This window comes from Amblyraja radiata, chromosome 26 (assembly GCF_010909765.2).
Source record: "Amblyraja radiata isolate CabotCenter1 chromosome 26, sAmbRad1.1.pri, whole genome shotgun sequence".
Lineage (NCBI taxonomy): Eukaryota > Metazoa > Chordata > Chondrichthyes > Rajiformes > Rajidae > Amblyraja > Amblyraja radiata.
This window is the reverse complement of record NC_045981.1, coordinates 17,426,583-17,444,094: the sequence shown is the minus strand read 5'-3', so window position 1 is coordinate 17,444,094 and position 17,512 is coordinate 17,426,583. Positions and strand designations below refer to the sequence as shown.

Genomic DNA, 17,512 nt, shown 5'->3' with positions numbered 1-17,512 from the left:
ATTCACCATTCGTTTAAAGTAACTCCTGCTCCACCTATAACTAAGTCTACACTGTATTTAACGGTCACCTCAAAACCCAGTGGAGTGGAAACAGGTTCTTGAGGAACTGCCTCAGAAGAGAATTAAAAAAAAACCTCTTATTTAGATTTCACATTTGTACGTCATATATACCTCGACTCAATGTTTGTAGAGCAGAACAGGTATTTCCATAATTTTCTACTTTCATGCACAAATTATATAGAGCCATTTACTTTCAAAGTTATTCATTAATTATTATACTATCCATTATATTGACAAATTACATAGATTTTTTTTAACTTACTCCCATATCTGCTATCAACTGTACAATCTTCTTGTTCTGCATGTTGAGAACCGACTGTTTGTTTTGAATGACAAGCATTCTTTTTGCAATCTCTTTTGCACTATTTGAGATAATGTTATTTTTCTCATTCAATTCATTGTTCTGGTTATCCTGAGATTTCTCCAGTATGCTCAGTTCCACCTTTCTATCATTTATGTCCAGCATTACCTGAGCATAATCATTTTCTAAGTTTGCATAATCAATTTCCTGTAAAGCAGACAAGAAATATTTTAATAGTTCATTGATAACAATTAAATAGATCAAACAAAAATCATATATTTGCCTTATTAATTGGAAGTGAAAGTATTTGCTAAAGTTATTATATTCCATTTTTCTGCAAGTGTCAAGGAGAGGATGAACTGTGTTGAACTGTGGATATGTTTGTAAGTTCCTTTAACATGTATTAGTTAAGGAAAGTCAAAATATGCAGGATGAATGGCTAATATTACAAGATCCACTGTTATGTTAAAGCATACAATGTACACTGGGACTCATGTTTTCTCCTTTCGAATGTGAGCTTACAGCTGATAACGTTGATTAATTAAGAGGCTATTATGTACTAAAGTTAGTGTTGTGAGCAGTGCAGTGAATACATACATACAGCATAGGCAGTACAGCACAGGCTCTTTGGCCCTCAATGTCCATGCCAAACACGATGCCGAGTTAAACTAATCTTCTCTGCCTGCAGGTGATCCATATCCCTTCATTCCTTGCATATCCATATGCCCATCTAAAAATCTCTTCAATGCCACTATCGTATCTGTTCGATATCATATCGGTTTGATATTTTATTGTAAGTGATAGTGCTGTATTAATCCAGACCCTGTCCTTTGTTAGTTAACCAACCCTTTATCAAAGCTAATATATTAGCCCTAATAGTATGTACTCTTATATTGTGCATTAAAACTTATCATGAGGAAATATTTGAAGAGTTTTTGGTTTTTTGGATTTCAAAGTTGGAAAAGTTGAACAAAGTAGCATTATAAATATTTATGAACATTAATATACATACCTGTTGACGTTTTTGGATTCGAAACTTGTTTGCCATTTTTTTCAAGTAATTGTGTTCCTGATTCATGGTTAATTTACTCTGCAATTTTGCCATAATCTTGTCTTCTAGTTCCACCTTTGTTGCATATTCCCTTTCTGCTTGTATTCGCAGAACATTCACATCATTTTGCTGCATGTTCTGGTCCTAAGTAGGAAATATGAGACAAACTTTAAATTTTAATTAAAAAGATTCATGACAATTATGATGAGATTAAAGCAAAATTTTAATTCCAGTCTTCATTTTTAATTTGTAGGACCATTTATCAATTATGTTTTAGTCGCTTTAGTTCCATATCAAAATTGAAAACATTCACAAAAAATAGATTTATTATTCCACTTTAAACTAATTAACATATTTCACATTCTTAAATAGGAAACCTAATCCCAATCTTAGTGAATGTTCGATCCAATTCAACCAGGATTATTTGGAGCCAATGGCTAATCGTAGAAGTGGGAGAATAATTTTAATATTAATTTGGCTGCATGCCTCAGATTTAAAAATACATTTCAATTTCAAGGCAACAATATTTTAGTATCCGAGAACATGAGACATCAACCACCTGAGAAAAGTAACTTGAGTTTTCATGCCAGCATTGCATTCTGTTCTTTGGATAGTCAAATGGTATACTTAGAACCCAATTTTCCTGGAACCAAAGATAGACACAAAATGCTGGACAGGCAGCATCTCTGGAGATATTGGAATGGGTGACGTTTCAGGTTGAGACCGTTCTTTTAGGTATGTCTACTTTCCTGGAACCAAGTTCATGTTAGGATTTTATAACTGGAATCCAGCAAATACATGGAGGTAACTAGATATCTATTGGTTTCTATTATTAATATTAAACTATTTATTGTATTCAAGATGACAATGCTCTTACTAATGTGGCTTTGTTGAACAAACGTTCTGTCTCCTGCAGTGTCCGAGTGTAGGTGGTATATTCCTGCTTTAAACCTTCCTGTTTCGCCAGATTCTGCATAATCAGTTTCTGGGTCATATTAACGTCATTCAACAATCTGTTCAGACCAACAGTGAGAGCCTCATTCCGTTCCTCTTGCTTCACGATAAATTTTTTATAGGCCTGTATTTCAGTCCTCAGTGTTTCTACCTGTTGCTTTGCCTGTCTGGATGAAAACAGCAAAAACATTAGAAACAATCATGAAATGCAGCATAGAAAAAAAAGCTATAAAATAATGCTTAAGGTTTTGAGAAATTACAAGCCGAGACTGACAAATGTCAGGTTTTCAAAGATTACAAAGGCATTAGCTTGAATATCAACAATTGATACAACACACATATTGCATGTTATGAGTTGTATTAAGAAAATGTACATGGAATATATAAATTCCATGATAGAAGAAGTACATCGGAAAATTCTCACCTTTTGAAGAAACAAAAATCATTTAATGAACGTGAATCTATAAATACCTTTTTACGAGGCTACAGTAACCAAATGATATATATCAGTGTAATTTTGTATCTACTTGTTAGAATAGGTCTTTCATCTCTCTTACTATCTGAGTAGCGCCTGGAGACTAAAACAGATATGCAGTCTGAAAACAAGCCATGCAGCTAATGTCTAATGTCTGCAAACAAGGGTAATAACAATAATTGTAAATTGTATTGTTTTCAATCAGTTTTTTAACAGAGAAATCTAATATTGGCTGAGAGGTGTGCCAAACACAATAACTCAAAGCAAAATATGTCAAATTGATAACATTTTCTGGACTGTTATCACTGCAATTAGATGCCATTCATACCTGACAGCTTCCTGCATTGCAGCATAGACCGCATCACGTCGCTGCATTCCAATTAGACTACTCTTCCATTGCTCAAATAATTGCTTCTTCTCAAGGTTAATTGCCACAATTTCTGTGCTGGCCTAGGAAATTATTTGACAGATTTAATAAGGAGAATAATGGTGTAATTAAACATGAAAAAAAGTAAAAGAACACTTAGATTTTGGATGGGACTATGCCAGTATTTCCTAACATTAAAATTACTGTCAGTCAGAATATACAAAATATTAGCAAATGTAGGCCATTTGGTCCCTGGAGCCTGTTTTGTCACTTAGTAAGATTATGGCTAATATGATACCCAAGTGCCATTTTCCTGCGCAATTTCCATATCCTAAATATCTAAAAATTTAATCAATCTATTTCTTGATCACTCCCAATTAGCTGGGTTCCACAGTGATATTAGGTAGAGAATTCCAAAGATTTACAAACCTCCGGATTAACACATTTCTTCTCATCTCTAGTCGCAATATAAAGTGATCATAACAGAAAAAGATTGCACACATGCATCTTAAACCTTAAAAAAAAAACTGGATTTTAAAACTAATTTAAGAATATTTTGAACCAAAAGCAGTTTGAAATCAAGGTGAATGAAACAAAATAAAAAATGTTAGTCAGAGGGTGGGACAATAGAAACAAGGCCTTTGTCCCACCACATCCACGCTGACCTTATTCCCTATCTACACTAATGCCATTTACTTGCCTTAGGACCGTATCCTACTATGCCTTGCCTATCAAAATGCTGTCTAAAGGCCTCTTAAACGTTATTATATTTGATTCCACCCAGGACCTGATCTGGCAGCACATTCTAGGTATCACCCACTCCTAAATGAAACCTTGCACCTCAGGTCCCCTTTTAAACTCCTTCCTACCACCTTAAACTTATGGCCTCTCCTTTTGGATACATCTACCATGGAAAATAAATTGAGACAATCTGTCCTTTCTCTGGTTGTTATAATCTTATATGGATTTAACAGGTCATTCCACAGTTCCTTCGCTCCAGTCACCCTTCAGCTTCCTATGCTCCAGGGAACACCTATCTATTTTCTCCAGAGATGTTGCCTGACCTGCTGATTTAATCCAGGATTTTGTGTCTATCTTTGGAATAAACCAGCATCTGCAATTTCTTTTAATACAGATGTAGTCCTTTTCATTCTCTTTCTATTGTATATCTGCCATTCCAATCTGGAGGTTGCTTCTAGTTGGACACGTGTCACTGATTCAAAATTTACTGATAAATTACCAAGGATTTCAGTAATAAATTAATGACATTTAGAAACTTTTATAATTGAAAATTAATAAAAAATAATTCAGACATTTAGAATTAGTCCTTCTGAATACATCGCTGTCAAAAGTAACAAATTATTTTAAAATACAACAATGAAATACATACAGAGTAAAATAGGCAGAATCAAAGATAGTTACTGGTGCACTAAGGATTTTTATCTCACCTCTGCCACTGTATTTTTTGCTGCTTTTGTTTCTTCTGCTTGCGCTAAGTACTGGGCATCATACATCGCAATTTGTTCTCGCAATGCATCCATTTGAGTTACCAAACGGTCTACAAACATGTCCTAGAACACAAATAATTTTCAGTATTTAACTACCCATCAATTTACCCTTTGAGGGCCTCTTGTCCCATCTCTGGTTCCAAAATTCACTCATCAAACACCTCAAACCAACAAAACATGAGTTGAAGTATCCTCATTCCTGAAGAAGAAAACAACTGGGAGAAGCCATTATTATATAAGCTCTTGCTATTGAAGGACTTCATGTTAGTGCTCAAATCAAGTACACACTTTCTTCGGGTAGCTACCCACTGCCGTTGTAGATGGTCTGCAGCTGCTCAAGAAAGAAACACCAGAGCATCACCATGAACAGTCAGACAGCATTCGGAAGATGACAAGGATGAATTAACAGCCTTGTTACCATCAAACAGTGGATCTGAAAGTAAAATATATGAGCTCCTCTAAATGATTCATATATTTCATGTAAATAAATTATAACTGGTAAGCAATATTTGTGGTTGTATGGCACTACTGAATGCACGGGATAGCTCACACAGGCACAGACTGCAAAATAAGTATCATTTGCGCCATCATAGTGACAGGCAATGATCATCCGTACAAGAGATTGTCTACCACCAATCTGCTGGTAGTCACCATTGATCAGAAAAACCTTAAGAGCAGGTCAGACATTTGGGTATCCTTTAGTGACTGACGGGCTTTCTGATACCCCAAGCCCTTTCACCATTTGCAACAATTTGCAAGACACAAGCCAGAGGTGTGATGGAATATTTTGCTTGCCAGAATAAGTGAAATTCCAACAAAAAAACTCAAAAGGTTTCTCACCACCCATGGTAGCGATTTATAACAGTAAGGATTACTAAAATATTGAATTTTTTTTATTGTGACACCTATTTTTGCACATCATCAATTTTCAGACACTTGCTCTTTGATGGGAACTTTTACTACATGCATTTTAACCAGAATCACCTTTCTCTATAATAGAGAACAATTATTGCATTCTCTAAGTTTTGCTGGCAAGGGCAATGTTTATTGTACATCACTCCTTACTCTTGTGAAGTTGTTGCTGAGACAAGTCCATGAACTTTGATGAAGGCATTCAGATCATGATGTGGTTGGGAGTTCCTGAATTTAGACCCAGCAATATATTTTCAAATCAGAGTGATGTGCGACTTGGAAGGAAACCTACAAGTGGTTATGCTCCAATGTGCCTACTGTCCTTGTGCTTCTTTGTGTTTTGGGGAGGTGCTGTCAGAACCTAGAAATGTAACTGCAGTTAAGCAGGTAGAATCAAGTGCTATCACTGTGCAGTTGCACTTGGGTGGTAAGAATAAACGTTAGTGTGTAAGACAGGGTACCGATCAAATGGACAAAATGCAGTAATAAAAAGAATGTCCCAGCAGGGAGCATTTAGTTCATACTAGACCAAGTGCAGACCCATTGGGTCTGTTCCCCCAACGTGCGGTTGTGGGGGGGGAGGCGGCATGCAGCGTCACACACACTAACTAACCCCCCCCCCCCCCCCCCGCACTCACGCTAATTACCCCCCTTGATATTATATTAATATTATTAATTTGCTCCTTTTACCCCATACACACCCTATCTACTGACGCATAGCCCCCAACTTGCAGTCACATCTAGAGAGGGGGTGAACCGGGGGTAGAGAGTGAGGGCAGAGAGAGAAGGGGCAGAGACAAAGAGAGAGATAGAGACACAGAGAGAGGGGCAAGAGGGAGAGGGGGGTGGAGAGGAGGAGAAGAGGGAGGGTGGGTGAGGGGGGAAAGGTGGGGGAGGAGGGGAGGAGAGAGAGCGTGAGAGTGAGGGGGAGAGAGAGGGGGTGCTGTGAGGGGGAGAGGTGGGGAGCAGGGAGGGGGAGGTAGGGTGGAGGGAAGAGGGTAGGAGGTGTGGAGGGGAGGAGGGGAGAGAGAGAGAGGGGGAGAGGGGGGAGGGGGGAGGAGAGATGGGGAGGGGAGGAGGGAGGAGAGGGGGAGAGGGGGGAAAGAGGGGGAGAGAGAGAGTGTGCTGAGAGGGGAGGGGGGGGAGGTGGGGAGCAGGGAGGGTGGAGGAAAGGGGGTGGGGTGTGTGGAGGGGAGGGGAGGAATGGTGGGGGAGGGGATGGAGGGGAGAGGATGGAGGGAGAAAAAGAGGGGAGAGAGAGAGGGGAGAGAGAGAGGGGGGAGGGTGGAGAGGAGAGGGGGAAGAGGAGAGGAGAGGGGGAGAGGAGAGGGGGGGAGAGGAGAGGGGGGGAGAGGAGAGGGGGGGAGAGGAGAGGGGGGAGAGGACGAGGGGGGGAGAGGAGAGGGGGGGAGGGGAGAGGGGGGAGAGGAGAAGGGGGGAAGAGGAGAAGGGGGGGAGGGGAGAGGGGGGGGAGGAGGAGAGGGGGAGGAGGAGGAGAGGGGGGGGAGGAGGAGAGGGGGGGAGAGGAGAGGGGGGGAGAGGAGAGGGGGGAGGAGGAGAGGGGGAGGAGGAGAGGGGGGGAGGAGGAGAGGGGGGGAGGAGGAGAGGGGGGGGAGAGGAGAGGGGGGGGAGAGGAGAGGGGGGGAGAGGAGAGGGGGGGAGAGGAGAGGGGGGGGGGGGAGAGGAGAGGGGGGGGGGAGGGAAGGCGGGGGGAGGGAAGGGGGGGGAGAACTTAAAAAACATTTTAGAACCAAAAAAGACACATTCTGCAAGCATTGTAGAACCAAAAGACACTTTTTGCAAACATTTTAGAACCAATAAACACTTTTTGCAAACATTTTAGAACCAATAGACACATTCTGCAAGCGTTTTAGAACCACTAAGGACACTTATATTTGAGTAGACATGTGTTCAGTGTTATTCACAGCTCAGAGAAATGTGACCCTCTGCCTTCCTCCATCTTGAAGAGACTGATTGGGGCACGCCACTTCCTGGTTTTATAGTCCCTCCCCCTTGCTGCCAGCAGGGGCAGCAGAGAGAATGGGGAATTTTGTAAAATCATTAATATCTCTGTCATTTTTCATCGACGGGAAAAATCCTCGGCACACATACGGCGGAGGGGGGCTCTGAGCAAGGTGGCCAAAAATGACGGCCGTAGGTGGCGGCGTTCTCTCGGAAATCGCAGCACAGATGGCCAAAACCGGTCAAGAACAGACTTTTAGTAATATAGATATGATAGTGTGTGATTTTACTGAATAAGTAATGTTGCAACATTTTGATCCAATTTCTATGGGAATATCAAAAACACACCACAGTTGCTGATGTCATCACACACAAAATATGACATGGTAATGATGTAAGAGCCGGGATCCAAGTACAGAAAGTGCTCAGCCAAATTTCCAGTTGGGTGTCATCATTAAGAAACGACTGCAAGTACTTAAAATATATGTAATTAAATATATTTTTCATGCTTTACACACGCAACAATGACATATTTTGGCTAATTAGTTTCTAGTACAGTATATTGCTAAGGAGCAAGTAGAATGATTTATTAACATTTTCTTAAATTTACTGTGGAAATCTAAAACTATAAAGTAACATTATAATACTGATGCAAATAGAAACTGAAAAAAGGGACTGCCAATTTTCACAAGCTACTTGAATAAATTAGGTGGCAGGAAAATTGTATATTTTAATCAAGAAAGATATCACAAAACCTGTGTAAGAAAGAACTGCAGATGCTGGTAAAATCGAAGGTAGGCACAAAATGCTGGAGTAACTCAGCGGGTGAGGCAGCATCTATGGAGAGAAGGAATGGGCAACATTTCAGGTCAAGACATCTGAAACGTCGCCCATTTATTCTCTCCATAGATGCTGCCTCACCCGCTTAGTCACTCCAGCATTTTGTGTCTATCACAAAACCTTGCTGCAATGTTGCATAAGGTCAATGAGAAATGGGAAAGTTGACACTTTATTCACGTGATGCCAAGTACCTATTCAGAACAATGTCACGGGAAAAAAGTTCTCCAGAGTTCTAGATTATCCAATTCTTTGTATTGTTGCTTTGCTCCCACTCAGTAACATGTTTATTTGAAACATTGTTATGAATGAAGGTATATTTCTTATGAAGTCTTTTGGGATTGAGCATGACATGCTTCTGCCCCAGCTCTGTGGGAGCAGAAATAGCCATTTAAACCAATATGCAAATTAGTAGATATTTAATGGGCAGATTGTGTGAGAGGAGGTGCATTCATTCCTCTGTTTGATGGGCCTCTGCATGCTCACAATTAAGGGAGCCAAGGTTCGCTTTGAGATAATTATAAAGATAAATTTGTGATCTGCTGTACCTGCTTCTGTTTCAGCTTTGTTGCCTGTAATTTTTCAGTCTCCAACTTTTCTGTGGCACGCTTCATCACCATAATGTCAGAAGACGTATCCTGTTGTAAGCTGTTCATGTAGAAATGCCGCAATGCAATATTTTCAACATCCGTTTGTAGTTGAGATACTATGACGAGATAATAAGATTAGATCAACATTATCTCTCCAGTCTATGTCTAAAGGAGGCATATGTTTATCGAAAATGTTCTATTTACTATTCACCAAGACCACTATGCATTGGTTTAATGGGATGTAACAATTGTTAACATTTGAGGAAAAATAGTTTAAAAAGAATTGCAACAAAATTTTTCAAACCTACATCCAAAAAAATAAACAAAGATTTATTCAAGCTGATGATCAGAAAGGAAATTGGGATATGCCATTAAAATAGAAACAGCAATTATTGAATTAATCAATTATTGAATTAAGTATTATTGTTCCAATATTTTGAATTTTTAAATGTTTTACACTATAACAACTTGCAAAATGAGGAGATAAATGTGTCCCCTGTTGTGTGCATTAAACAAGCAATGTTCTAACATTTGTCTTTTTGATACCGTTTTACAAATTTGAGGTGTTACACAATTCACATGTACAACAGAGAACAGATTTCCATCTAATTGCCAGTGACCCATTTATAGCAAATTAAAATTAATGATATTGTGTTGACAAGATTGACACCTATTTTCCAGCTGATGAATTATCTATTAGCAAGAGGAATAACAGTTGATGAAATATTTTCATGAATTAAAAACACATAAAAGGGTTTGGATGGATAACACAATGACTAAGTTCAGTGAGCTTTGCAACTTAGAATATCAAAAGATTTTTCTTTGTACAGCAATATTAAATATTTGCATCTATCCAATCCATCAAACAAATCGGACTCCATACATGTTGAATATTTAATATCTACAGAGGGTTTTACTTTGAAATGTTTACATTGAATTTTAAGAATATCATAGAAGTATCCCCATTTGTTTACATTAAACAGGAACACTTCTTTTACAATTACAAAAATCCATAAAATAGTTAATTTTGTTTTGCTGAATTCTGTGATTCTACACATCTGCATTATTCTTATTATAAACGATAAATAGGTTAGCCACATTATACACAAGAACATATGAAATAGAAGCAGAAGTAAGCAGCCCTTCTTGTCTGCTCCATGATTCAAGAAGATCACAAGTAATCTTGTTTTAACCTCAGTGATACTTTTCTGCAGAATCCATGTCCGTTGCTTCATACTCTGACCAATCAGTCTGTGGTCCCATGTACTGTTAAAATGAGGTCTAACAGAAGTTTGAGGAACAGCGTTTCATCTTCCATATGGGCGCACTGCAACCTTCTGGACTTAATCTTGAATTTGACAACTTCAGGTCACTTGATTTCTATCAGCATCGTTGGTAAGCATACAGGTACAGTAGGCAGTGAAGAAAGCTAATGGAATGTTGGTCTTCATAACAAGAGGAGTTGAGTATAGGAGCAAAGGGGTCCTTCTACAGTTGTACAGGGCCCTGGTGAGGCCACACCTGGAGTATAGTGTGCAGTTTTGGTCTCCAAATTTGAGGAAGAACATTCTTGCTATTGAGGGAGTGCAGCATAGTTTCACGAAGGGCCGAATGGCCTGCACCTGCACCTATTGTCTATTGCCTATCTATAAATATTGGCTCAGCTTGTTTGTTGCTTTCTACCCACATTTTTCATTTCCTTCTCTCGCAGTCGAGGGCATGACCAGTCGAATCTGCCGGGCATGGTTCCTGCTCTGCATTTTGCAGTTCCTGCCATATTTAATCTATGTTCTTTCTTCTTTGATTTCATTCTCTAACTGCTCCTCGTTCACTCATTGACCAAATAACCCAAATTACAGTTTATCCCCATGGTCATCTTGGTTTTTTGCTGTCAAAGACACCCCTCTTCCCCTATCTTCCCTGCAGCTGAACAAAAGTATTTTCTCATTTCTGGATGGATAGAACCAGGAGGGGGAATTGGAGAACATGGAGGATGGGTTCAGAAGAGAGAATCTATACAATTGATTACCTCCATTGTCTTCAATTTAATTTCCAAACCCATGTTTAAACACAATCGACCTATTGCTCTAGCCTTACAAATTTTCTGATGCTCTCCATCCTTTATTGCTCAAGTAACTACTGTCTTTGTTCTTTACAATACCTACTCCACACTTTCCTGCCTTTCTTGTTTAAGACCCTCATTAAAGTGTGGTTAAAGTACTTTGTTTTAGGTACCCACTTGATGAATATTTTGACTTGACATTCACCTTTGACTGTTGTGCCAAACAGGTTTGTGTCAAAACTTTGGATTGTGTCCCGCTGTTTTATTGTTCGCTATTGAAGGGATCATTTTACTTAAAATTAAAGTGCTTATTTGATTCAGCTGCATACACAGAAGAGTTTGCCAAAATGTTCTAATTATTCATTCAATTTGGGTCCAACCCGACATTTGAGGGTCAATCCATCCTTATTTTTTTCTACATATCCAACAAAGACAACCTTATTTCAGTTGCTGGGTTTCATTCATTAATAATTTATTGACTTCAATCAGAGTTTTGTTTCAAATCACTAGCTGCAGCAAATAATTAAGTAAATCATTAAGCTTACCTTTTGAGCGCTCACTATTTGTTTTGGCTTGTTGCATTTGGTAAAGATTCTTTACACATGCCAAATCTTCCTCGACCTTTCTTCTTTTTGTTGCAGCCAATGAGCAACGGCTATCATATTTTTCAAGCTCCATTTGCATTTGTGCAAGAGATTGTTGTATGCCATAAAGAATCACTCCTGTGTCTTCACGTTCAGTTGTTAGCTTTTTCATTCGCCATGACTTAAAGATAAAGTAATAAGCCAGTGAATACTGGCCATCCTCGATGTGACCCACCACACACACTCAAACACAATCACCATCCGCACTGTGCTAACCCCAATGTTGAACTAACCTTTTGATGGCTGCTCAGCTGTCAAGACCCAAGTTCTATGATCTTGCCTAGAGCAGATCAAGTCTCTAAATAATGCAATGTAAACACAAAATGCTGGAACTGCTCATGCTGCCTGACATGCTCAGTATTTCCCACATTTTCTGTCCCCCATCTCCCACCCCTCCCTCCCTCCCTCCCTCCCACCGATTTGCAGCACCTCCAATGCTTAATGACCTGACTGCTTCTGGCAACTTGAATTGACAGCAGGCAGTTTCATTTCTATTAAAATTATCTGTTCATCAGTGATTTAAAAACAATTCAAATTGATTTATAAATAACAGTGAAAAATTAAGAATACATTTGTTTGTGTGAACAAATTAAAACCATAAATATTCAGATGCAAAAAAAAAAAAGACTTTTCTGAACCGATGTTGGAGGTCTCTTTCAAATCACTGGAGTGATGCTGAGTGGCTAGCATAAGGCTGAAGGGCTGGATATGAAAGTTAAATAAAACCATTGAATTCATTATTTTGCAAGTCTGGTGACAGGCACATTGCTGCTAGACAGGAGATCTCTATGAATATGCCAGTAAGCTGTCAGCATGAGTGTGTAGGAAGGAACTGTAGATGCTGTTTTACTGCAAAGATAGACACATAAAGCTGGAGTCAGGCAGCATCTCTAGACAAAAGGAATAGCTGATGTTTTGGGTCGAGACCCTTCTTCAGACCGAAGAAGGGTCTCGATCCAAAAGGTCACCTATTCCTTTTTTCCAGAGATGCTGCCTGACTCACTGAGTTACTTCAGCTTTTGGTGTCTATGTCAGCTGTCAGCATGAGCTGGCTCAATAGTTTGTTTCAAATCATCAAAATAAAGATTTTGGATAATTGATTACAATGAATTGTTCTATGTATCAAATGTCCTCCACCACGTACACACTCGAGTAATAAGAATAATGAACATTTAAGCCACAAATATGGGCCACAGCACATCAGCATGCAAAACACACCAGTGGAAGTTCAAAAATGTGACAGATCAGCAACAGTTAAAGACAGCCTTCACCTGAAACAGGAGATGGTTTGAACATGCAGGAAGTACTCCAGCCTGGTAGTAATTGGAGCTACTTTTGGAAATTTTTAAAGAATGGCACAATACGGTGGACAGTTGATTCGAAAGTTCTCCAATGCTGTAATAGAGTGGACCAGAATCTGGAAATAATGCAAGTTATCTTGTACCACCTGCAGGGCACGTTGAAACCCACCAAACACAGGCAGAAGGTATAAAAGGCCATGGTGGCAAATGGCAGAACAAACTCCAATGATCTACTGTAGTTCATTGATATCTCAAGTGGTGATAGGTAATGGAAACAGCTGCACTGCCAGCCTCGGGCAAAATCTTTTTGCTACATCACATCACATACCAACATTATCAATTAATACTCACATCTAATGGTCACATGCTCTACCTCCTGCTCCAAAATCAGCAATGTTGAAAGGCTTTCTCACATTTATAAAAACCTGCACACTCTGCCAGCTACTGAATCTTGTTTCTCACATCACTCAAATAGTTTTGCACGACAGCCACTAAAAACTTCCCCTCGCTTGCAGTACTTGGATGGATCACAAACAAAGGATGTAAAAGCAAACCTAAAGGTGGAATCCCCTTGCATTTGTAAACTCCAGAGTCATGGGATAGCATTTCTGAAGCGACAGTAATCACCAAGGATGAGAATTCTAGTCCACTCTCCAACATTTCACCTTCCCTTCCCCTTGCACTCTCTTCTGATTTACGTCATAAATGGTGTAAGAATGTCCCAATGGTTGTTCCTCCCTCCCTACAAAACAAATGAATAGATATACTTATCCTTTTCCAGGACTAGAAAGGTGCAAAATCAGTTTAATAATTGGTTTCATAGATAACCAGAATTGTTAACTGCTCCTGGGAAATGTCAATAGCTCTCTTTCACAGGAAGAGAACATTCACCCTCCAATGCAAATCACAAGCTGCTGGAGGAATTTAGTGGGTCAGACAGGTCTGGGGAGGGAATGGACGGACAATGTTTTGGATCAGGATCCTTCTTCAGGCTGAATTAATAAAGACTCAATAAATTAAGCCTGAAGAAGGGTCTTAACCCGAAACGTCACCTGTCCATTCCCTCCCAGATCCTGCCTGATCCATTGAGCTCCTTCAGCACTTTATGTTTGGCTCACGGTCCCAGCATCTGCAGTGTCTCATGCCTTCATCCACCCTCCTTTATTGCCACTCCAATGGTGCTCTGGCTAATGCATCAGCCAAGCAGCATGGAATCCTGCGTCTAATGCCAATATGACTTTGCACTCAGCTGTGCCTTCAAGACACAGGGCTGAATGAGTTTATCCTCCAAGACCGTCTGCAAATGCCTCCAATGTCTCCCACTAACCATGCTGCTTTACTGAAGGAGGACTGAGTAGGTCACGCAGAGAATCTACATGTTATTAGTTGACTTTAGTATGCAATAAAGCACAATTTAATTTATAAATTAAGGTTTATCTTGCAGTTACTTTTATTTTTATAATGGTGTGAGGAGGCTGTGAGGATTGATTATGAATTAGCTGTGGCTAGATTACTGGAGTTTTAGTTACTATTGTAGCATTTGGATGAATTATTCGTAAAGATCCCGGCAGAATAGTGCTTCGAGTTTGGTTTCCACCTACCTCTTCTGGCACACAAACACATTGCATACACCAAGCTTCCAACAATATGCTGTCATTACAACTGGCTCACAACTGAGCACATATTTCAAATGCATTTTGAACATTGAGCTGAGAACATCCAGCTCACATTATCTGTACCAATCATGATGCCAATTTAAACTAATCTCATCTACCTGCACATAGTCTATGTCTGTCCATCACTGTCTATTTATGTGCATCCCTGTCTATTTATGTGCCAGTCTAAATGCATCCTAAATGTTGTGCGCAAATATGCTCCCAGACAACTACCATTGTTCATGTTAAAAAATTGTCTTACAAATCTTTTAACTTTCCTCCTCTCACCTAAAATCTAGGACCTCCAGTACATAGATAACCCTCGTTATCAGACCATAGGAGGGTGATTGGAGTCCGTTATTGCCAATTTGCTGCTATAACCGAGTAAGGGATTCGCTCCAACCATCTAACGGCCCCCTCCATGAAACACCGAGTTATTTTTTAATACAAAGTTCTTTTTAACAGCTAAAAACTTATTTTTGTTACTGCAAGATAAAAGTACTAAATGCTATTTGTTACATTGTTTTACAGAGTATCATTGCATGAGTGTCGATCGAATAATGTTTCAAACTTTTAAGTTCAGGTAAAGTGCTGTCAAGTTGAAACATCTGTAATCAAAAAATAAAATATAGCAAACAAGATACCCATTACTGCGATAGAAATCTATTAACATTGGACAGCTATAATTTACATTTTATATTATTTGGTTATATATAGGCAAGAAGGACTATGCTACGCTACTTACCAATTCCCTCAGCTCCAGAGTTAACTTGGCCAACTGCTTTGAAAGATGGTTCTTCAGGGCTTCCTGAAAGCGCTTCATTAGAGGCTATATTATTAAAAGAGAGATTTATTTAAGGTTATTTACATGTTCATTTTATTGAAATTAAAAGTAAAGGTAAAACAAATTATTTGTAAAAGTAATGCCAAATGCTGAGAATGGAACTATTTTCACACTTATAATGTAATGTTATGTCTGTTGATGTGGCAAACCAAAGGTGTTCTCTTCACAGAACCAAAATGTGAGTGGATTTTACAGAAGTACACAGAATTGGTTATTATTACAGAACTATATGCACATGTGCACCCATTATTTCCAGATTAACGTTTTACACCATTGAATTGCTGGTTAAAGAAAACCAGAAATCTCCCCATGTTACATAACAAAGTAATGGTTTAAATTATGCAGAACCTATACCTTGCATGGATTCACTACCTGCACTGCCTGCTGAGACCATGTGCCCGAAATATCCTAACAGTCTTTAAAAGCTCCTCTTTGCTGAGGGATTTTGAGGGGTTTTTAAATGCTTCTAACAGCCAGGGACATTTATAAATATTACAATCCATTCAATTTAAATAACTAAAGATGAAATGTAGAACACCCCTTGATACAGTTTATTTAGTTTAGTTTAGTTTATTATTGTTACAGGTACCGTGAAAAGCTTTCTGTTGCATGTTATCCAGTCAAAGAAAAGACTATACATGATTACAATCAAGCCGTCCACACTGTGCAGACAAACGATAAAGGGTAATAACATTTAGTGCAAAATAAAGTCCGATTACAACATTTAAAAGAAATTTGGGAGGGTACATGGATACGAAAGGCTAAGAATAATAATCGGCCAAATGCAGGCAAACGACAAAATCAGAGAGGCAGCTTGTTCCTCATAGGCCCTGTTTCTGTGTTGCATAATTCCACGATTCTATAACAAATCTTTTTCCACAGGTTCAGTAATCCTTCTATACTTCAATCAATCCTGGGATGAAGATGAGCATTTGGGCCTTTTAAAAAGTATGCAGCTGTGTCCAAAGCCAGGAAGTCAGATGCACTGCCATTCAACCTCTTGTCCACATCTGACTTCCATGTTTAGCCAAACAAATGTGAAAAGCTGGAATGCATCAAGCCATAAGAAGATGAAAACGGTTGGTTCCTCAGCTGTCCATTAGCTTCATTTCAACCAATATTTTAAATGAACAATATATATATCAATACTAATCCACCTACTGAGGAAAATTTCATGATGTGGCGCCACCCGGTGGTTAGGCCACTTACTATGCGAACCCTCGGCAGCGGGGGTAGGGTCACATGACTGGGTAATGGTGAGAAGGAGTTGTCACGAGGTTTAGGGGTGTGCCCTAGTATAAGTATTGAGTCCTGGGTCAGCCTTCCCCTATTCGCGTGTATTGTTCTCTTTACTTCTCCAATAAAAATCTCTTTGATTCACCATTTGCCCGCCATAATTATTTCACTTTCTTGGTTGAGGTGGTGGGAGGGGGAGTAACCAAAGATTTTGTGATTAATTTAATGTTTTAACATGAATCAATTATGTGCTGATACTATTCTAGGCATTAGGTTTGTCTGTAATAATGAGGCCGCATTAATTAATTTTAATAAATTTGCGTCTCACATAAGGTGGTGATAGTTCCGTCAAGGAATTTGAAGCTCTCAACCATCTCCAGTTCATCATCATTCATGCAGACTCGGACATGTACTACATCCCGTTTCCTGAAAGCAATGATCGGTCCTTCATTTTTCTGACATTGAGGGAAAGGCTGTTGTCTTGACACCATCTTACTAAGCTCTCAATCTCCTCCCTGTTCTCTGTCTTGTCACTGTTCGAAATCCAGCCCACTACCGTGGTGTAATCTGCAAACTTGTAAATGGAGTTAAGGGGCTGTCCCACTTGGGCGATCTGATCCGCGAGTTCTGGCGAGTTTGCCCTTGACTCATACTCGCAGCATGGTCGACACGAGGTCCTAGGAGGTCTTTGTAACTCTCCTTCATGCTCGAGAGTAGTCCCCATGTACTCGAGGCCTCAACTAGGTCGCGGTG

General features: G+C 39.5%; 1 protein-coding gene across 1 annotated transcript in view; it reads right to left on the bottom strand.

Annotated features, from left to right (window-relative positions):
- Positions 1 to 17,512, bottom strand: part of ccdc40 (coiled-coil domain containing 40) — a 62,356-nt gene that overhangs the window by 22,993 nt on the left and 21,851 nt on the right. The window contains exons 8-15 of the mRNA XM_033044344.1: positions 15,425 to 15,508; positions 11,625 to 11,844; positions 8,976 to 9,133; positions 4,657 to 4,779; positions 3,170 to 3,291; positions 2,290 to 2,533; positions 1,374 to 1,556; positions 323 to 568 (exon numbers count right to left, since the gene is read on the bottom strand). Of these exons, the coding sequence (XP_032900235.1) occupies positions 323 to 568; positions 1,374 to 1,556; positions 2,290 to 2,533; positions 3,170 to 3,291; positions 4,657 to 4,779; positions 8,976 to 9,133; positions 11,625 to 11,844; positions 15,425 to 15,508 (1,380 nt within the window). The remainder of the gene's footprint in view (positions 1 to 322; positions 569 to 1,373; positions 1,557 to 2,289; positions 2,534 to 3,169; positions 3,292 to 4,656; positions 4,780 to 8,975; positions 9,134 to 11,624; positions 11,845 to 15,424; positions 15,509 to 17,512) is intronic.